This window comes from Amblyraja radiata, chromosome 19, assembly GCF_010909765.2.
Source record: "Amblyraja radiata isolate CabotCenter1 chromosome 19, sAmbRad1.1.pri, whole genome shotgun sequence".
Taxonomy (NCBI): domain Eukaryota; kingdom Metazoa; phylum Chordata; class Chondrichthyes; order Rajiformes; family Rajidae; genus Amblyraja; species Amblyraja radiata.
The window spans coordinates 28,938,336-28,961,130 of NC_045974.1; the positions used below are offsets into that span (position 1 = coordinate 28,938,336).

The 22,795-nt window shown below is 43.2% G+C and overlaps 1 protein-coding gene across 2 annotated transcripts in view; it reads right to left on the reverse strand.

Annotated features, from left to right (window-relative positions):
- The window catches only part of ano6 (anoctamin 6), a 99,350-nt gene extending 76,938 nt beyond the window's left edge, over positions 1 to 22,412 (reverse strand). Inside the window, exon 1 of one of the 2 annotated variants that reach the window (XM_033038134.1) lies at positions 21,932 to 22,412. In XM_033038134.1, coding sequence (XP_032894025.1) covers positions 21,932 to 21,986 — 55 coding nt within the window. In that variant the 5' untranslated portion in view covers positions 21,987 to 22,412. The remainder of the gene's footprint in view (positions 1 to 21,931) is intronic. The other variant, XM_033038135.1, reaches the window with a different exon arrangement.
- Between the last annotated feature and the right edge of the window lie 383 nt (positions 22,413 to 22,795).

Sequence of the window (22,795 nt, forward strand, 5' to 3'; positions counted from 1 at the left end):
TGGCCTGTTTCCATTCATTGGAAACATCAGTGATAATCATTGTTATAATGTACATTACATATCTGGATAGTATGTCAGAAACAGAAATTCTTCCATTCTATCACTATCTATCCCTAATTAAAAAAGCTGCATTCAATATTTAGGGCCATCTTCAATTTGACATAAGGAATGTTAGTATTACTACCCAAGTCATAGTTCTCACAGACCCTGGTCTCTTAATTCTGTGAGGTAGGGAATCAATTTCTTAGACAGTGCCCAAGAGGGAAGATGACTTGCTTCCACTCCAGCCTACGTAATACCTATGTGTGAATTATTTTGATGTGAAGTGGCTGTTTCACACCAGCAAACACAGACTTGTTGGAGTGGTGTCTTGTCCAATGTCAAGGGGACACAAGACAACTGGAAACTGAGTTTTGCTGCAGAGACTTGGCGCACACACACACACACACATGCAGACTTGCATACTCTGACTATACACATATACATACACACGCAGGAACACACAAAAACAAATGATCTTGCTCCACAATCTTTTCCTCTGATCCCCTCCCACAGCCCATTGCCTCACCATGATCGCCCCCCTTCTTCATTGCCTCCTCCCTCAAATCCCTTTCCACTCTGCACTTCCTCCCTTGGATCCACATCTTCTCAACTCCCTTCCCCTTCAATAATCACCTTCCCACTTCAATACATGAGATACAGCTCACTCTGTGGCTAACTGAACAATTTTGACTTTTTTTTCCAAAGATTATCCTTTTAAGGAGATGAATTCTTAGATGTTTTAAGTCACGAAGTTTGGGTGGTGCACAAATAGTCCTATTATTTTTCAACTGCAATAATTCCAGGCTCGCAGCTGAAAAACAAGCAGCATGAGATCGTCAAACATTAATTGAAATCAGATGTCCTTGAGCCAATGCACTTTCCACCCTCATCTACAAAACATTGGTTTATAATAACATTCTTCCTATTAAAATACGGGGCTTTTTTCCAGCATATGGAATTCCACAGCCACATTAACAAAAACAAATCTTAGCTTTCATGTTTCATACATTTTATCGCTTGAATGGGATATTTTGTGTTCATCACCATGAAGCTTACAAACTCCACCTCACTGCCTACAAAGATGCCCTCATTGCTGCAAAATCTGCCTACCTCTCCTCCATATTCACCGACCCCTGCCTTAACCACAGAACCCTCTTCTCCACAGTGGGCAACCTCCTCAAGCCTCAAGCCAACACTCTCCCTACCTCTACTCCGGTTCTCTGCAACTCATTCCTCCACTTTTTCGCTGATAAAATCAGCACCATCTATCAATCTTTATCCCCTGTACCCGACTCCCCAGCATCTACTCCACCACCTACCAAGGCCCCTCCTTTCAACATCTCCACTGACCTCCTTACCCCTCCTCCACACTGCTTCCTCTCCCAGTTTGACCTGGTCACCCCTACTGAAATCTCCAAACTCATCAGCTCTTCCAAACCCACTACCTGCTCCCTCGACCCTCTCCCCACTCCCCTGCTGAAGTCCTGCCTCCCCGTTCTCTGCGCCTACCTCACTAATCTCTTCAACTCCTCATTGTCCCAAGGAATTGTCCCCTCCGCTTTCAAAACTACTGCTGTCACACCTATCTTAAAGAAACCTGGTCTTGATCCCTCCTCTCTCATTAACTACCGCCCAATCTCAAACCTCCCCTTCCTTTCAAAAACCCTGGAGCGTATCGTTGCGTCGCAACTTCATTCCCACCTCCTTACGTATAACCTACTTGAACCCCTCCAATCTGGCTTTCGCCCCCTCCATAGCACAGAAACTGCTCTCCTCAAAGTCCTCAACGACCACCTCACCTCTGCTGACACTGGTTCCCTCAACATCCTCATCCTCCTCGACCTGAGTGCAGCCTTCGATACAGTGAACCATAACATCCTGCTTACCAGACTTGGGGACCTTGGCATTGAAGGTTCTGCACTCAGCTGGCTCTGTTCCAACCTTTCCAACAGATCCCACTTCATCTCTCTCCATAACCACACCTCTGCTACAGCCACAGTCACTCAAGGCGTTCCCCAAGGCTCCGTACTCGGCCCCCTCCTCTTCATCATCTACATTCTCCCCCTTGGTCAGATACTCCGCCACTTCAACCTGGACTTCCACTGTTACGCCGATGACACCCAGATCTACCTCGGCACCAAATCCCCCCCCTCTCCCATATCAACTCCTGTTTGTCAGCTATAAAAACCTGGATGCAACATAACTTCCTCAAACTCAACAGCGATAAAACAGAATTCCTCCTCATAGGCTCCAAAGCCACGCTCAGCAAAATCAATAACCCCACTCTCACCATCGACGGCACCACTGTCTCCCCATCTCCCCAGGCCCGCAACCTTGGCGTGATCTTTGATTCCACCCTCTCCCTTGAGCCTCACATCCGCCATGTCATTAAAACCTCCTTCTTTCACCTCAGCAACATCGCCAAAATCAGACCCTCTCTCACACCTCCCGCTGCTGAAAGACTCATCCATGCCTTCATCTCCTCCCGACTGGACTACTGCAACTCACTTCTCCTTGGCATCAGCTCCACCTACATCAACCGACTCCAACTGGTCCAGAACGCAGCCGCCCGACTCATCACCCACACCAAATCCTGGCATCACATCACTCCAGTCCTCAAACAACTTCACTGGCTTCCCATCTCCCACCGGATCACCTACAAAATCCTGGTCCTCACCTACAAAGCCCTCCACCATCTGACCCCCCCATATCTCACTGACCTCCTCTCCCCCTACCAACCCTCACGGTCCCTCAGATCCACATGAGCCGGTCTCCTCTCCATCCACAAGTCCAACCTCCGCAGTTTTGGGGACAGAGCCTTCTCCAGGGCAGCTCCCAGGCTCTGGAACTCCCTCCCCCAACTGATCTGCAATTCCATGTCCCTCACCATCTTCCAGTCCCGCCTCAAGACCCATCTCTTCACCTCTGCCTATCCTTAGCCCCACGTCCCCCTCCCTTTTCATCTGTGCTTGAATTGCCTCATATTGTGTTTTGAATTGAATTATGTCTTTAATTTGTGTACTAGTCATGTCTCTACTATTTATTTCATTCCGCTTACACGTTTTTCCTCTGCTTGCTAAATTTTTGTAGGGTGTCCTTGAGACTCTTGAAAGGCGCCCATAAATAAAATTTATTTATTATTATTATTATTGCGTTTATTTTTGGAAGGGCAGGTAGAGAACAGAAAGCAGTTGAATGATAAGATCACCTTTAAATCTCCACAGCAACTATTAATTGCAAAGGCATTTACTGAGAAACCTATGAACAGGTTATCTAATCTTCCCCTCAGCCTCAGGGTGTAACTGACTTCCACAGCAGGATACACCCTAATAGATCTGTGCCAAAATTGTGAGGTTGAAAAGGAGCAAGAGCCAAGAGAGCCGGCTCAGCTCTGTTGAGCATGTGGGTTGGATTCTGCTTCTTTGCAGAGAAACAGAAATTAAAAGCAGAAATATGCCATTCAATCCATCAAACCTTTCCACCATTCAATATGGCCATGGCTGATCATCTATCTCAGTACTGTATACCTGCTCTCTCCCATTCATGCATTTTGCATCTCAGAATTTATCCTTCTCCTCCTTGACCGTTTTGTTTTCTGATAGAGACTACCACAAGCTGCCATCAAATGAATAAATACATTTCTCCTCATCTTGGTCCTAAAGCTCTTCCAAATTCAGTTAAATTTATTATCATATACACTAGGGTGCTATGAAATTCCCTGATAATGATACAACAATAAATGCATTAACAGCAGAATGGTGCGAAGATTGTAGTGCAATCTGAAATAATGGCAAAACTTAAATGGCAATAAAGGAATAAGCGAATCAGGCAGAGTTAAGAGTTATGTCCGAGTTAAAAGTGAGATTACATAGTAGCATGTCCAAGAAGGGGTGAGAAAGAGAACACTGGTTCAGGAGACAGATAGCAGTGGGGAAGAAGAAGCTGTTCTGAAGTCTGGAAGTGCAGGTTTTCAAGCTCCTGCATCTTGCTGTGTGTTGACTGGGCTGTGTTCACTACTCTCTACAGGTCCAGACAGTAGAGAGCAGAACAGTTGCCATACAAGGCTGATATGCATTGCGTCAGAACAGAAATTCAAGAAAATCTTTATATAAATAAGTACGCTGCTGTACGCTGCTGTAATTCCTCCATTACCACATCAGTGTGAAAAGACCAGGTTGAATTGTTGGTGATATGGATGCCGAAGAACTTGAAACTGCTGACCATCTCTATAGCAACTCTATTGTTGAGGAGAGGGTTCTGTTCACTCACTCCCACACCCCCTACGCATCTAGAGGTCAACACCAATTCTTTTGCAATGTTGTTGTTAAAGGCTAGGATGTTGTCCTGACAACACGACACAAGGTTCACAATCTTTTTCCTGTACTTGGTCTCATCATTGTTTATCTGGCAAACATCAGTGTAACATTGGCGAACTTAAAGATTGAGTTGGCAATATACTTGGCCACACAGTCATGGGTGTACAGGGAGAAGCACGGGACTGAGAACACAACCTCGAGGAACACCTGTGTTGATGGTCAGGGTGGAGGAAATGTTATGGCCAATTCTAACCAACTGAAATCCACTAGTCAAGAAATCCAGAGGCCAGTTGGAGATGGAGTCTTGAACATGTTCCAGTCCACAGGCTTAAGGCAGGTCTGAAGTAAACCCTCAGCCTCCTCCAACAACTGCTGTATTGCTCTCTTAAGAGGTGTCTGTAAGTTGATAGGAGCAGCAATGACAGATCATCAGGCAGGCCGAATGAGGGCATGGGGTGGTTACAATTGTTATTGATAGTGGAGCAGCAATGGTCTAAAGTGTTAACACCCCATGTAGGGCAGGAGATATACTGATGATATTTGAGGAGTATATCCTAAAGTCAGCGTAACTGAAGTCACCTGTGATGAATCAGGGTTTGTTGTCTCAAGTGGGTTCACGATCAAGAGGTCTATTTGTTATCCTGGCATTAGCATTGGATGATATTTCGACCTCCGACAAGATAGTAGAGGCAAATTCCCTCAGTGGGTAATAAGGGCAACATGTTATGATTAGGTATTCTAGATCAGGGGAGCAAAATTGAGTCAAAACCGTCACCTTGGTGCATCATGAAGCATTTTGCATAAACCTGCTGCTTTCCCCTTGCCCGAGAATTTCATAAGGTCCATACAATAAATAGAAAAACACTCAGGTTCTACTACAGGGTCAGGTGTGTCCGAGGTGACCCAACTTTCAGTGAGACAATGAACACAGTAACCCTGATCTCCCTTTGAAACGCCAGGTTTGCTTTGAGCTTTTCAAGTTGGTTCTCAAGTGATTGAACTGCTCAGTGGCCCACATAAAATCCCTATTCTTTCCGCCACAACTGGAACCCCTTTGATTCAATTAATTTATATTTACAGCTGTGCCAGTAGCACAAAGTCGAAAAGATTGCTAGTTCCGAAAGCTACATTGATTTAGGGATAATTGACAGGAGATTTTGCATGCTTGATGTAATGACTTTCCCAGCTTTGAAATGGTTAATTAGGAAAAACAATTATAGAAAGCTGTTTTAACCGTTTTAAGAATTGCTCTGTAAACCACGTTTATGAGGGGTAACATTCACCCACATATAGTCTGTCTAGTTTTGTCAGAATTTGGGAAGTTTTGATTAAATTCATGTGCCTGAACTCTTGTGAATCTAGTATCAGTCTGAAGAAGGGCCCCAACCCAAAATGTCACCCATCCATGTTCTCCAGAGATGCTGCCTAACCCACTGTTACACCAGCAATTTACATATTTTTCTGAGGGTAGCTCAAATTGGTTAATAAATTAGAAAGAACAAAGGAATTGGGTGGAGGTGAGTATATTGTCTTCATTATATCATAGTTTGGCTTTGCACGAGGTAGCTAGAATCCAACTTGGATCAGAATAAACATAGTTGAGAGTTTAATTTTTTTATTTCTTTCCCCATGGTGATGTTAATTTTAAAACAGTAGGAACTGAATATGGTAGATTAAATTTGAACAAATGTAGGCAAATTTATTTTGCAATTGGAAACTTGTCGCATTCATTGGGATGATTTTTAGCTCCATATTTGAGCATAAATCTAAAAAAACTACGAAAGGTCCTATCTGAACAAAAATGCAAACATGTTATGCTCAAACTCAGCAAGAGGGAGGCCATGTTCTTTGGCAACTCTTTCCCTTCACTGTCAGGGCCAACTCGCTGAAATTGCTCAGAATCGAGTTGAGGACAGCTAAGAGGAATACTTTATTGTCACATGTGACTAAGCACTGTGAGATTCTTTGCTCGCGTACACAATGTATACATGAATTATAGTAAAGTAGAACCATGGGAGCAGTGCTCCCTTTCAATGGTAAACAGGAACCTTGTCATAAGGCATTGCTCTACATAAATACCACTCCTGCACTTTTGCAATCACCCAAGCTATCTTCCATTTCATCTGGAGATCCAGGTTTCCAGTGGGCCATGATGTACAAGCCTCCAGATAAAGTGGTGCAAATGTATCCAACACAGCCCTCATCCTGATGGGCACCTTTGTGTATAGCTGCTTCGAGCTGTGCTAAGAACAAAATATACAGATATCAAGTGTCACTTGACAGTCTGCTTGACAAGTAGAATCTCATCTTTTATACTAATTTGGCAGAATGGCCATTGCTGAATCTCACAACCAAATACAAAGTCCTAGTTGGCTGGCAGTGAGAGGGACTCTGCCCCCATCAGATCTTGCCTGTCCAGATGAAGGCTCACTCCCATTGCATGCTGCCCTTGAGATATCCAAGGTACAGTTGATTTGATCATCCACCTCTCTGTTAACTGTGCATTTGCCAAAAAAAGTCTGGTAAACAATGCAGTGGTTATTGTCAAGGTTCACTGCTTGCAGCTGCATAGCAGTGGGCTCTGTGATGAGTGGAATAGGGATGCATACCGTGACAAATATCAACTCCTGCCGGAAGATCATCAATTTGGTGCATGATGCATTTTAATCAGCCTGGAACTGTCAGTCTTCCAGTGCAAGCAGATTTCCCTAAACAAATACCTCTGATGGCCACATTGCAAGATGCACAAGTACATGCTCATGAATGCATGGAAGCTCAATGCAGCCACTGCAAAGGCTTTGTGGGGGATGTACTTGTCTAGAGCCCAGCCACCACTGGAGAGCGAGTGGTTGGACTCTATGTAACATCCTTTCAAAGGTTTCATGGGTGTATTCTTTAAGGAAGGAACATGAATGGTGTTGATGCATTGGATTGCTGGTGCAGAGAATGTAGAGTAGTGAGCTACATACTGGCTACATTTACTCTACATATATTATGAATATAGTTTATTTTATAAATATAAAAATATCAAACTTTGTTAAACTCTGGAACTAAACTTTGGAACTCAGCAAATCAGCAAATCAAGCAGCTCAGCAAATCATGCCAAAAGATGTTACAGGTTTGGATATGGAAAGTAGAATGGTGCAGCACTGAAATGGGCCCTTCAGCTCACAATGTCTCCTCTGCCTGCATATGACCCATATCCCTTCATATCCATGTCCCTATCTAAAAGCCTCTTAAATGGCACTTTCATATATCCTACCACCCATGGCAGTGTATGTACCACACTCTATGTAAAAACCTTGGTCTGCACATCCCCTGTAAACCTTCCCCCTCTGACCTTAAAGCTGTGACATCTAAACTTTGACATTTCCACCATGGAAAAATGTTCTGTTCACCTGTCCCATCTATGATTCTCAATTTTATATATGTTGCACCAGAACCTGATGCAAGGAACTGAGCCAAAACATCGACCATCAACTGGCCTCCACAATCCTCTTGACCTGTTTAATTCCTCCTGCAGTTGGTTATGTTGAAAGATCTCACAATGAAATGTAACTGATTCACTTTCCACAGATACAGCCTGAACCGCTGAGTGTTTCCAGCATTTTTTGTTTTTCATTCTGTTTTTGTATTTCCTTCTTTTGATTTTCAAAAGCCTCAGGTTCACCTCCTCATTCTTTCTCAATATATTTCCCTTTCCCTACATGGTTTCTGGTCGGAAATGGTTTGTTAAAAGTATTAAATCAGAACTAGTTGGTACAAAGTTGTATTGAGCCAAGGGTTGTCCACATGACAAAAGCACAATCTGCTTCAATTATGTCCAGAAACTGTTTTTGAGCAATAACCGGGACAACTTGAACATGGGCCCTGAGCCCAGATCCATTCAAATCAAAGGTAGACACAAAATGCTGGAATAACTCAGCTGGACAGGCAGCAGCTCTGAAGAGAAGAAACGGCTGACGCTTCTGATCAAGACTCTTCTTCAAATCAAAGCAGATGGAAAACAACAGAAGGCAAAACGAGTAAAGCAAGGAAACAGATGAGCAACCTTATTTTCATCATCTCATACCTTCTTTGTTACTGAAGGTTTTCCTGTGCTGGTTTTCTAAAATTAGCAGCCAGAAAACTTGCAGCTGTGGGAAGATTCAAGTCAGATCAGCTCTAGTCTATGGGACTGTGAAGTTGAGGTTGAAGGACTGGTCAGGATTTTCTGCTTGGCTTCAACATTTGGCCAATTCTTGTCTTTGTTTGAGGAGAGTACATTGACAGCTGGAAGTACAACCTATGTTATCCCACTTTCTCATCTACTCCCTACACACCAAGGACAATTTGGAGGCTAATTGAACTGCATGTCTTTGGGATGTGGTGCACCCTATTGGATACATGGCCAATATACACAATCACCAAAAACACAGTATTTAAAAATTGGAAAAATTGCTTTCTGTTTATCTCACAGAAAAAATAAACCTAGAAATAACTGGTCAGTATTTTGTCTTTATATTCCAAACAGTGAACTAAATTCTAGTTATCATTTTGTAAAGAATGGGTTTATGGCATAAAGAACAGGAAATGTACTGTTCTGGCTTATCGTTACTGGTGGAACAACGTCAAATAATTAACAGTGTTTAGGCTTTGAGCATTAGTCACTGATCGTTAAAGACAGGTTTTCTTCTTCATCGTTATCTTCAGCTACAATACAACAGTTAAAACCTCATTAAATCACATATCTTGCAATGCCGATGAATCATCATGTGACTTGCAGATTCAAACTTTCCACAGAAATAACCAGGGAATTGGCTGCAGAAACTGATCTGGCTCTTGCAAAAACAGTTAAAGTAAAATTGTGCAACACCTAATTCATTTGCCAACTTTGCAGTTACTTGAGGATTCTGGGATATGATAGCTAAACCATGCCAGATGTGAAAACTGATGGGATTTCCAACAGATCATGGGTGGGGCATGGACTGTGAAACAATGAGACTGAATCACTAAACTTCCCTGAATATCAAGCACTTTATAAAAACTATGTTCAAGAGTAATTTATTAGCTTTTTAACAGCTTTTCTAAACATTCATTATTAATTAGGGTATAAACATTTATTACTGAAGATATCAAAGAGCATAATGACAAACAGCAGGCATATTCAACAATTACAAGGAGCAAAAAATATCTTCAATCTAGTAAACTTGCAGAACAATGTATAGGTAATGAGTTTCTCACATCTTATTAAACCACTCATGAAATGGATTTCAGAACACTGCGACAGTGCTTGGAATAAAATTCCTCTGGCCAGAAGACGTGGTGTTCAAAGTTTTAGAATATTCCACAGGGACATCATTTTTAAATTGTTACAGAATGTGGAAATGCAGCTGGGATTCTTGAACTTCCAAAAGCCAAGCTTTAGTATGAGCAACTTTTGTAGGAATGCTCAGTCTGGCTTTTTCTAATGCAGTATGGTGTGGTCACTGGTGAAGCCTTGGTTGTAGGAATTATGCCTCTTCACTAAACAACAAAGCTTACGATACGATTAGAACTTTATTTATCCCAGGAGTGAAATTGATCTGCCAACAGTAATAAAAACACAAAATACATGAAACATGAAATTAAAGTGACGAGTGGAAATAATTGGGGGGGGGGTCAGTTGCCCCCATGACAGAGGGGGGCAGAGTTGTATAGTTTGATAGCTACAGGGAATAAGGATCTCCTGTGGTGTTCTTGGTGGAACCAGCCTGCTGCTGAAGGCTGAAGGTGCTACTCAGGTTGACCAGTGTGTCTTGGAAGGGTTGAGCTGTATTCTGCCATAATTTGACAAAAGGAAGCAACTCACAATTTTGTCAAAATTGAGTTATTGCTTGTTTTAGGGTATTTAAGATATGTTCTACACAATGGTGAACAAAATAAGTCTTCTCCGAGTACAATTTGAAAATATTTATACCAGAGAAGTAAGAAATTCCATCACAGAGAATCAACGTTTCTCACTGTGATGGAAGGCAATGAAGTTCAGTCATCTTCCTCTTTGTTCACCCGTGGTCGGGGCCTATGAACCTCCGCTATCGCCGCTACAGACAGCCCGATGTACAGGCCCTCTTGCCGGGATGATCGAAACTCCAGCATCGGAACACACTCTGCGGCTTGGAGATTCCGAATCCGCCACTTCTTACTGGAGACCGCGGCTTCCGAAGTCCACAGTCCAAGCTGTGCAGAGCTCCAACACGGGCGAACCTCGGCAGAATCTCACTGGCTCTTCACTCCACACTAGACCAGTTGAACAATAAAAACGCATACATCAAGCTGTTGTTCATAGACTACAGCTTGGCGTTCAACACAATCACCCCCTCCAAACTGGTTACCAAGCTCAGGGAACTGAGTCTCTCTCTGCGCATCCCTCTGCGACTGAATCATCGACTTCCTTATCTACAGACCACAATCTACATCAATTGGCAGTAACACTTCTCAATAACTATCAGCACAGGAGCATCTTAAGGCTGCGTGCTCAGCCTCCTGCTCTATTCACTCTACACTGATGACAATGTATCCTGACACAGATCCAACGCCATCTACAAAATTGCCGACAACGCCACCATTGTTGGACGAATTAAAGATGAAAATGAGTCAGAGTATAGGGGGGAGATAGATTGTCTCACCAAATGGTGCCTGAACAACAACTTTGCTCACAACATCAGTAAATCCAAGGAATTGATTGTTTACTTTGGAAGAGGAAGATCAAGTATCCACAAACCTGCCTTCATCGAAGGATACAGAATTATTCAGAGTTGGGGAAATAACTGCAACTCAACACTGGAGATATTGATCTGCATGTGCTCTAAGCATGCATATCTCTGCAAATGTTGCTGTAATAAAACTCTGGTCAAGCTGCACTGTTGTTTATTATGGTGTTTACAGAGTACTACATTTACATATCTATTGTGCTGCTGCAAGTAAAAAATTCATCGTTCCATTTTGGGATATATGATTCTTTGCAAGGCTTTATGAGATTAGATGGATAAGAGGTTAATGCAAGTTCATTTTTCATCTTGTTTACCAATCATCTTCTTTGCAAATGCAAGTAAGCAATTTTATTCCCAGTTCTTCTTAGGCAGTCCCTCAGGGTTGAGGATAATCAGTCACAATATCACTAAGAGTCTTGTAGTAATAATTTGCTTAATCATATGATACATCATCACTTCTCCACTACAACCACAGGCCCTGTGCCTATTCCCACATCTTTTCACTTTCAAAAACTCCTCAAATTTACTTTCTCTTAATTCCCAAATTTAATGTCAGTGGGGGAGCGTATTGGGACCAGCAGGGCTCGAAATTAGCGGTTGCCCGGGTGCCAATGGCAATCTACAGTCCTGCGGGGTAACCTAAAAGCCATGCCATTTTGCCCGGCTTGGCAAGCACCCGGGACACCTATCATTTAATTCTGAGCGGGCCCCCTCTCTAACTGTCACTCTCCGTCTCCGCCTGCCATCCGTGTCCGGCTCTCGGCTCTCCGCTCGGTACGGCAGGCCGCCTTACACATGCGCACTGCCATGGCCTGCACATCCTCCCCCTGTACATGCACACAACCATGGCCAGCACATCATCGGCAGTAGTTGTGCGCATGTGCTGCCCTGAACATGCATGGCAACTAATTGGCGTCGGCCACTTTCTCCCTCCCTTTGCATTGTGGGAGATCTGGCTGCCATTGCTCTCCGGTTGCTGCCTCACCGTGACCGCTGAAAATCAACGCAGAATCACTGCCTGGAGCTGAAGTAACTCTTGCTTCTTGGTTTCCTGGCCCTCCAAAAATATTCCAAATGGAATTGAAACTGGTGGACCCACCACCACCAAACTCTGAAAAATAACAGCCTATTGCATTTCATCTGTTTATTTATCGTGTATATATATGGTCTATGGTATATAGACACACTGAACTTTTATCTCCTGTTCTGTATTATGTTTACATATTCTGTTGTGCTGCAGCAAGCAAGAATTTCATTGCCCTATCTGGGAGATATGACAATAAAACTCTCTTGACTTGGACTTAAGCAAAAAAAGGGTTCTTGGGAAAAAAGAGCCACCTTAAATGTAGTTGCGTCTGGTTGGGTACCTATGGTAGGGTGAAGACTATTCCATGCTTTAATTGTGCGGGGGAACTCCATGGAGCAGCCAGCATCTCTGGATAGAAGAAATTGGGTGACGTTTCGGGTAGAGACCCTTCTTTAGATTTCCTCTGGTTTTAGTGTTTTTAGCTTAATTTAAAGATACAGCGTGGAAACAGGCCCTTCGGCTCACCGAGTCCATGCCGACCACCGATCACCCGTACACTAGTTCTATCCCACACATTAGCGACGCAAGTCAAGAGTCAAGAGTGTGTTATTCTCTCACGTCCCAGTTAGAACAATGAAATCCTTACTTGCAGCAGCACAACAGAATAAGCAAACATAGTAATCTGTAAACAATGTTATAAACGAGAAAACAAAACTCCATACAGACAGCACCCATATTCAGGATCAATTCTGGGTCTCACCGATGTAGAGCAGCTGACATCTAGAGCAGCGGATGCAATAGATGAGGTTGGAGGAGGTGCAAGTGAACCTCTGCCGCACCTGGAAAGAGGGCTTGGGTCCTTGAATCGAGTCAAGGGGGGAGGAAAAGCGACAAGTGTAGCATTTCCTGCAGTTGCAAGGGAAAGTGCCATGAGAGGGGGTGGTTTGGGTGGGAAGGGGCGAATTGACCAGGGAGTTACGGAGGGAGCGTTCGCTGCAGAAAGCCGACAGGGGAGGAGATGGGAAGATGTGGCCAGTGATGGGATCCCATGGGTAGACAAAACTGGAGAAAATCAGCGGGTGAGGCAGCATCCATGGAGCGAAGGAATAGGCGACATTTTGGGTCGAGACCCTTCTTCAGACTGATGTCGGGAGGAGTGGAGGGGGGGGGGGGGGGAAGAAAGGAAGAGGCGGAGACAGCAGGGGAATTGAGGACAAGGTTCAAGGTGAAGGGGAAAATATTTAGGACCAGGTTCAAGGAAAAGAGGAAAATATTTAATAGGTATCCGTGGGGTAACTTTTCAGACAAAGAGAGGTGGGTGTATGGAACAAGCTGCCAGAGGAGGAAGCTGAGACTATCCCATCATTTAAGAAACAGTTAGACAGGTACATGGATTGGACAGGTTTGGAGGGAAATGGACCAAGCGCAGGCAGGTGGGACGAGTGTAGCTGGGACATTGTTGGCTGGTGTGGGCAAGTTGGGCCGAAGGGCCTGTTTCCACACTGTATCACTCCAACTCTATGACTCCACAATTCTAATTCCTTTTTTACATACAATTTTCACCTTTTCATCTTTCCCCTTGTGCCTTATCTGAAACAGGCACAAGCTCTCATATAAATCGCAACTGAGCACAAGAAAGAGGGATATGGGGAAAGCTTGTATCTACCCTGCCATTCAATTACAATTAGCTGATCGGATCTCTGGTTCTTGCCACTGTTGTAGTCATATAGTATGGAACCAGGTCTTTCACCCAACAAGTCAGCACCAACCATCAAGCACACAAAATGAATAGAGTACCTCAAATAGCTCAATGGTTTCAAATAAGTTTCCACGAAAGTGAAGGTACCTTCAAATTCCATTACCTTCCAAGCACACCAGAATTCCAGTTGCAATTCACCACTTTCCCCTCGCCCATCGACTTAAAGCTTATGTCAGTCAGATATGCATGCAAAATGCAGAAGCATGTAACAGCATCTGCCACATCACCAAACAAACTTCATGACACTCGAGTAGAAACACAAGTGAATCTTGAGCAGAAAACAAAGTGCTGCAGGAAATTAGCAAGGCAGGCAACATCCAAGGAGGAAAATGGACAGACAACATTTTGGGTCAGGACCCTTCTTCAGTCTGTAGAAGGATCCCGACCTAAAACACCATACTCATTTCCCTCCACAGATGCTGCTTAACCACTGAGTTCCTCTAAAGCTTTGTTTTTCTTGCTCATGATACTAATGGGCCTGTCCCACTTAGGCGATTTTTCAGGCGACTGCCGGCTACTGTCAAGTCGCCGGCAGTCGCCTGCAAAAACGGCGATTGTCAGTGTGGAACACACATACACACATCGCTTCCTTCACCAGTCCGTTATGCAGGCGGGGGACAGGGCAAGCGGGGGGGAGCACTGTCGGAGTGAAATTCACACGGTGCAAAGCCAATGTGATACAGGCACACACCACGATGAACAGGAAGGTTGCCACTGTAATTAAGACGATGAAAGCATGGTGTACGGGAAGGGTCATGGAAGTCCAATAAAAGAGGGGGGAAGAAGGAGTGGAGACAACTTTTAAGAAGCCAGAGATACACGGCTGTGAAGCTCGGCGGACATTAACATTACTGGTCGGTTATCCTTGGTTCTGAAAACTACTGCTTACGTTTTTTCCCCCCAATGAACCAATGAAATTCACTGGTCAGCACCGACTACAGCCTACTAGAACCTACGACCTCCTGGCAACCAACTACCACTGCACCTACGGCATGAGAATTGTCGCTACTCTCCATGGCTTCATTCTGGTCGCCGCTAATTTTTCAACATGTTGAAAAATTTGCGGCGACCATAATGAGGCCGCAACTAGTTCCCAGAAAGTGGGAACTCCTCACGACTATGACGGCAACTACCCAGCAACCACCCGCGAACATGTGGTGACCACATAGTCTCCTGCAGTCGCCTAAGTGGGACAGGCCTTAACCTGTTTCACTTTTCTCTGTCCTGCAGGGCAGGACAGCACTCACCCAGAAGCAATGACGGTCCCTGTTGATTTTCAAATGAACATTTAGCTCCCTCCCCACCCAATTCCCCAATCTTTCAAAAATTCGACTACTTCTTCAAATATATCTAGACTCCATATTCCTCTGGAAAAAAAAAATCCACAGATTCAATACACTTTAAGAAAATAAATTCCATATGCACCTCTGTTTTGCATGACAGTCCCCTTTATCTTGTGACTGTGATCCTTCATTTGAGTCTCTCTACTAATAGAATTAGTTGGATATCCACCATGCTATGGTTTCACATACAGCACAGGAACAGGCCCTTTGGCCCACAATGTCTGTGCCGAAAATAATGCCAAGATAAATAATCTAATTTGCCTGCATGTGATCTATACCACTCCATTCCCTGCATATCCACATGCCAATCCAAAAGTATCTGAAACGTCACTGTCATACCTGCCTCCACCATCACCACCCTCAGGGTTCCACGCACCCTTCATTTCCTGTGTAAAGAACTTGCCCCACACATATCTTTTTAATTTTGCATCTCTCTCATCTTAGGTCTTCAGGTCTTTGATAATTCCACCCTGGGAAAAAAGTCCACCCTTTCTATTCCTCTCATAATTTTATATACTTGTATCAGGTCTCTGGCATTTCAGAAAAAAATCCAAGTCTCTCCACCCTCTCCTTATAGCTAATACCTTCTAATCCAGGCGTCATTCTGGTAAATCTCTTTTGCATCCTTTCCAAAATTTAGTTTTGAGACAGCGTGGATACAATCCCTTCGGATCACCAAGTCCACGCCGAACAGTGGTCACCTGTACACTGGTTATTTCCTACACTCTAGGGACAATTAACAGAAGCCAATTAACCTACAAACCAGCACATCATCGGAGTGTGGGAGGCAACCGGAGTACCCGGAGAAAACCCACGAGGTCACAAGGAGAATGTGCAAACGCCATACAGACAGCGCTCATAGTTAGGATCGAACCAGAATCTCTGGCGCTGTAAGGCAGCAACTCTACTTCTGCACCACTATGCCGCCACATCTCCACATCCTTCGTGTATTGTGGTGACAAGAACTGCACGCAATACTCCAAATATGGTCTAACCAAAGATCAATAAAGCTGCATCATGATTTCCTGACTCTTGTCCTCAATGCCCCAACCAACGAAGAAGGCATGCCTTGAATTTTATATGCTTCAATAGGATCATTCATTCTTCTAAACTCCAAGAAATTTTACAGATTAAACTGTCTCACGGTCACCAATTAAACTGGACAGTCACCAATGACAATACATTATTCCTAAAGAAGGGGTCAAACTGTACAGAACACTCCAGACGCGCCCACATCACCATCCAGTACAATTCTAAGTTGTAAGACCAGTTCATTTGGGAAAATACCATGATGAAAAAGATAATATCAATCTAGCAGGCACCAGCTCAGAATGTAACACTGCGAGCAATATTTTTAGAATAACATACAGGCGAGATGTGAATGTTGTGAAACACTGACCTTGACAACACTGCAGCTGAAACAAGGAGCAAAGTATAGTGTGCATGCTTGTTTGCTGGAAGGCACAGTCATATAGAAGTTCTATTACACAGGATGCAGTTGAAACCATCAGCAGAGAAGGTGGCTAATGGGATGCACCATGACATGCTTATTGCATTAAATTTCCTGCATTCAATAGCAAAGAGCATGGTTGGATTTTCCACCGACTTAAATTAGAGTTTAATGCAGATCTTATAACCTTTCTCCACATTTTGGCCATTTGCAGACTAAAATCAAACTGTTGGAGGAACTCAGCGAGTCAGGCAGCATCTGTGGAGGGACATAGACAAAGAATGTTTGGGTCTTCAGAGACATGCTGCCTGACCTGCTGGATTCCTCCAGCAGTTTGTTTAGTTCAAGGTTCCAGTAGCTGCAGTCTCTTGCATCTCCATATTTCGATTTCACAGTACAGGCCTTTAGGGTGGAATGGGAAGACAAAACCTTTATGTTTTGGGTGAAGCATCTAGTTTACATTTCTTTGTGGAACATAGATTTTGATTTTGCCAAAATCATAACTGTAGTCCAATGCTGATGTATAGATTGGCTGAGGCTCTGAGAAATTGCAACAAAATTCACAGAAAGGTACAAAAAACCCACACGAATGGTGCATTTGACAGCGGATATGCGATACGGATTAAGCTCATAGTCTCCAAAAGGATACAGAATTATTCAGAGTTGGGGAAATGACTGCAACTCAACACTTGAGATATTGATCTGCATGTGCTCTAAGCATGCATATCTCTGCAAATGATGCAGGAACTCTAGTCTAGCTGCACTAAAGGCACATTTGTTTTAGCAGGATTCTGTCTGTCGAAAATGTTTACATGAAATCATTTGGTTGGCAACAAAGCAAAAAATGGATCCAACTAGCTACAAGTTCTTGGATGAGAGTAGTTAAGTGCTCCATCTGAATGAAATTAGCACAGCCACAGACATTTTGAGATAATGAAAATTGTGGCAGCATATGAAAAACCTCAGATTCAGCAAGGCTCAGATTCAATAGCAATTGTAAAAAAAAGACAACCCACGTGGAAATTAATGTTTTTCAAGAGTATTTTAAACTACGATTTTACTCTAATGACAAAATTGCTTTGTTATTTCTTTCCTAATTCACTGAGTTTTTGATTTGTTCACGTTTTATCAAAAAATAAATATTTCCTTTCCACAATAAATGCAGAAAATTGCCATCATAAACAATTAACCAGATACAATAGTCCATTCTATTCTCGACTCCTATTTTTAAACACTTTTGGTTACATTTAAAATCTTTCAACAATAGTCAATAACTACTAATCAACGATTATCGATGGGTTTAAAACATCTAAATTGCTATCAATAAAGAATTTCTCACAACACATTTTGATTATGTGGTCACGTTCACTTCACTTGTAATTCAGAGTTTGGTTATAATTGTTCTTAACAACATAATACCGTATGGAACTAGGAGACTGAGCCGGCCATTCAATCCCTCAAGTCTGCCCCACCATTCAAAATAATCATGACTGATCTGCCCAGGCCCATTTTCTCTTCTTTGTCATTTCCCCATTGCCCTCAATCCTCTTGTCTTTCAAAAAAATCAGTGCAATCCCTGCACAAGATCCCTGCGCTGTACTGCATTTCACATCCTCCTGATTCAGCCTGGTGTGATCATGGGCATCATCTTTCATCCTTCTTCCCCACAATAGAGAGGAGCTGAACACCAGGCTAAACTAGATCTCAATTTTAATAGAGTACAGCTAGACCATTACAAAAAAAATCCTGATACCAATGCTATCTTTTCTTTGGAAAGACACCAATACTGGAGTAACTCAGTGCATCAAACAGCATCCCCAGAGAACGTGGATATGTGATGTTTCAGGTCAGGACTCTTCTTCAAACTTTTCTGTGTACTCTAAAAAAAATTGAGATCATTCACTATGGTGTACAAACCAAAAAAGCAGAGTATTGTTAAAATGGTATAGTGGGAAACATTGAAATTAAAAAAGACCTGGATGTCCTTGCGTGCAAGGCATTGAATGCTAACGTCCAGGTGCAGGAAGCAGTTAGGAGGGCAAATGATATGTTGGCTTTTAACATTGGATTTGAACTGAGTAAAGAGGTGTTAGTGTGATTATATAGGATCTCGATGAGATTACATTCTAGTATTTTGTCGGATTTTGCTCTCCTTACCTACAAAAGATATGCTTGCTGTAGACCGAGTGCAATGAAGATTTATTGGCCTGGTTCCCGACAAGTTGGGTCTACCACGTGAGGAGAGATTGGATAATTAGGCCTGTATTCTCTGGAGTTTGGAAAAATGAGAGGAGATCTCATTTAAATTCTCAAAATCCTCCCAGGATAAGGTGGACTCAGATAGGATGTTTCATCCGGCTGAGAAGTTTCACAATCTCAGAATAACATATAGCCCTTTTAGGGCCTAGATAATGTGATATTTTTTCCCTCAGAGTCTTTGGAATTCTGTAGTCCATTATTTTGTGATGGCTCAGTCATTGGATTCATTTAGAACATGTCAGAAATTATTCGATATTAGAAACTTATTCCTATCTGAATATTAAGGGAATCAGGTAATACAGAGATTGTCCAGGAAAATGACATTGATATAGAAGATTAGCCACAATATTGATAAATGGCAGAGTAGGCTCGAAGAGCTAGATGGAAATCTTGTTAAATCGGAATTGTGGTTTTATGAAGGAGATTATAAATCTACATACTGGAATTGCCTGGAAGCAAATGCAAAGTTAGTCAATTTTAATAGGTCAATTAATTTAGATAATCTAAAAATTGATATCGATGGATGAATCTACCAATGCCATTTGACACCATGCTTCTAAGATGTAATTCTCTATCCTTAACCATGGGTTCCACTCTATCTTAGTTGCTAGAGGACACAAAATACACTATTCCATTTTGCATTTCTGCTCTAACAGGTAATAGATTTCCCCTGGTCCTCGCCCTGCATTAAGTTTACATTTCAATGGTAACTTACGTCACTTTTTCTCCGTAACTTCTGCCACCGTCAAACTGATGCCACCATAAATACAACCTTTCCCTACCCTGCCATTTTGGCATTCCAAAGGTCTACTCCCTCTATGATTACCAAATTCACTCTCTGCATCTCCACCAATATTCATTCCCTTTCTTATGGCAATTTGCGATGCAACTGTCGGAGATTCAACACCTGCCTTTTATCTTTTCCATCCCACCATGCAAGAGCCAAAACATTCCTTGCAGGTAAAAAGGAGATTCTCTTATATTTCTTCCAGATTAGGGTACTTCCTCCATGTTTAATAAACCAAACTACTTAAAAGAACAATGGCACAAGGAATTGCAGATACTGGAATCTTGAGCAAAACACAACATCCTGGAGAAATTCAGCAGGTTCCCTCCATCCTGACCCAAAACATCACCTGCCCATTTCCTCCACAGATTCAGGCTGACCTACTGAGTTACTCCAGCACTTAGCGTTATGCTTTAGAGAACACTTCCCTTCAGTCTGCTTTGGTGATCATAAACATCCATTTGCCCATCACTTTCATTTCCATACACTCCCGTTATGACCTTTCTATCTTTGGCCTTCTACATTGCTCCAACTTGGGGGGGGGGGGGGGTTAAGTTGGGAACCAGTGTAGTAGGTCATAAATTGGAAGGAGCGATGGGAAGGTAGAAGTTATGATTAGTAGGTCTCAACGGAATGACAGGCTGGAAAAGGGAATATGATTAATCTGAGGGGCGGAAGTGTGTTTATTTCAATGCAAGTTATATTGTGAGAAATGTAGATGAACAGAACTTGGATCTGTGCTTGAGACCATGATATTCTGACTATTGCAGATACGTGGTTGCGAGTCGCGACTGGCAGATCATTGCTCCAGGCTTTCAATGTTTCGGAGATGGTAGAGAGGGAGGGAAAAGAAATGGAGGAGTTGCTCCTAATCAGGGAGACTGTCACGGCAGCCACAGAGAGGACATACTGGAGGATACGTCTGCTGAGGCGACATTGGTAGAGCTTAAAAATAAGAAAGGTGCAAGTACTATGTGATTTCCTTATAGGCCCCCCAATATCAAGCAGGAGATTGAGGAACAGATATGTAGACAGATTACCAATAGATGTCAAACCAAAAGGATTGTCTTAATGGGTGATTTTAACTTCCCCAGTATTGACTGGAACTCTGAAGAAGGGTTTCGGCCCGAAACGTTGCCTATTTCCTTCGCTCCATAGATGCTGCTGTACCCGCTGAGTTTCTCCAGCCTTTTGTGTACCTTTTGACTGGAACTCGTTCAATGCCAAAGGTTTAGACGGGGCAGAATTTAGCAGTATCCAAGCCGCTTTCTTGAAGCAATATGTGGATAGCCCAACCCGTGAAGGAAACGTACTGGACCATGTGTTGAACAATGAGTGTGGCTAGGTGACTGGGGTAATGTTTAAAGGAGATGTGCGGTGCAAGTGTTTTTTTGCACAGAGTGATCTGTGCCTGCAACCCGCTGCAGACAGTGGTGATAGTGGCAGATACTATAGTGACATTTAATAGATTTGCATATAGGCACACAGAAATGCAGGGAATGGAGAAATATGGTTTATATCAGGCAGATAAGAATTGGCCATGGCATCATTTTCAGCACAGATATTACAGGCCAAGGGTCAATTTCTGAACTCTACAATCAATCTGAAGAAAGGTCTCGACCCGAAACATCACCTACTCATGTTCTCCATAGATGCTGCCGAACCTGTCGAGTTACTCCAGCACTTTGTGTCTTGTTTGGTAAACCAGCATCTGCTTTTCCTTGTATTCACTCTTCCCTTGCTGAGTTACTCCAGCATTCTTCGGAGTAAATCAGCATCTGCAGTTCCTTCCTACACTACTATTTAAAGTGTCATAGTCAAAACTCAAGCTTAAAGAACATCACTTAATTATTCACCAAGAACAATACGTCAGCACTCTATAAATTCGTAGACCCAGCCCTTCCAGTTTACCTCCGCCGGGCAAATTCAAAGGTCACAACGAATAACATTTACTAGGTTGTTCACGCTTCACGGATGCTGCCTGACCTGCTGAGTACTTCCAGCAATATTTATAGTTTGTCTTTCATCAATTATTTTGTAAAGGAAGCCTGCACTGGGCGGGGATCCTTTTCCACAACCCGTGCTACAGATTCTCACAGGACATGAGCAACTGGCAGTAGTCAGTATTGAGTTTGCTCCAAATCTTTGTTTGTTCGAACATTAGAATAACAATGAAAACATTTCGAAATTGTAATCATTCAGCCACCGATGACTCACCATCAGGGAATTCTTCCATTTCCATCTGTTCCTCGTCCGAATCAAAACTACTCATCCTCGCAACTTTGTTGGTGATTTAGCGTGGAGGTAAAAAATGTTTGTTAAAAACCAAACAAAAAAATGCAGGAAGGGAAAGCACCTTCCGCCCGCCCCTTCGCCCTTCAGACAAGAGCAAGTGTCGGCCTCGGGAGTGAGTGAGAGATCCCCAGGTAACTAACTTCAGGAAACTCGGCGACTAAATTCAGAGCAGCCTCCTGCATTCCATCCTCGTCGCGGGGAAACGCCTCACGCCGTGAGCTCCGGGTTGCACATTAGAGGGGGGAAAGGAAGACAAACCCTTCAGCACGCCCTCAGCAGCAAGATCAGGAGGAAAAATGTCCCCCAAACAAAGTTTGAAGCTCTCTGTACAAAACCGTCCGAACTGCCCAGCCCCACGCCTTTCTGTGAGGCTGCCTATCCCTATGTGGGTGTGTTTTTCTTGTCTGCGGCTTATATTGTTCCCGCCTATCTAGAGGAGCAAAAGCAAATAGAAAGGTTGACGGAGCGTCAGCGCCGACCTGTTGCGGGGTAACACAGTCTACAGCCCAGTGGTATAAATATTGATTTCACTAACTTCAAGTAACCTCGGCATTCCCTCACTCCCTATCTCTCCCCCACCCGTCGCTCCAGCTTTTCGTTTTCGCCCTACAAACAGCTAACAAGGGCCTGTTTCCTTTATCATCGTCACTTTTTTGCATATATATCATTCATTGTTCTTTATCTCTCTACATCGTCGTCTATATCTCTCATTTCCCTTTTCCCTAACTAGCCTGAAGAAGGGTCTCGACCTGAAACGTCACGCATTCCTCCTCTCCAGAGATGCTG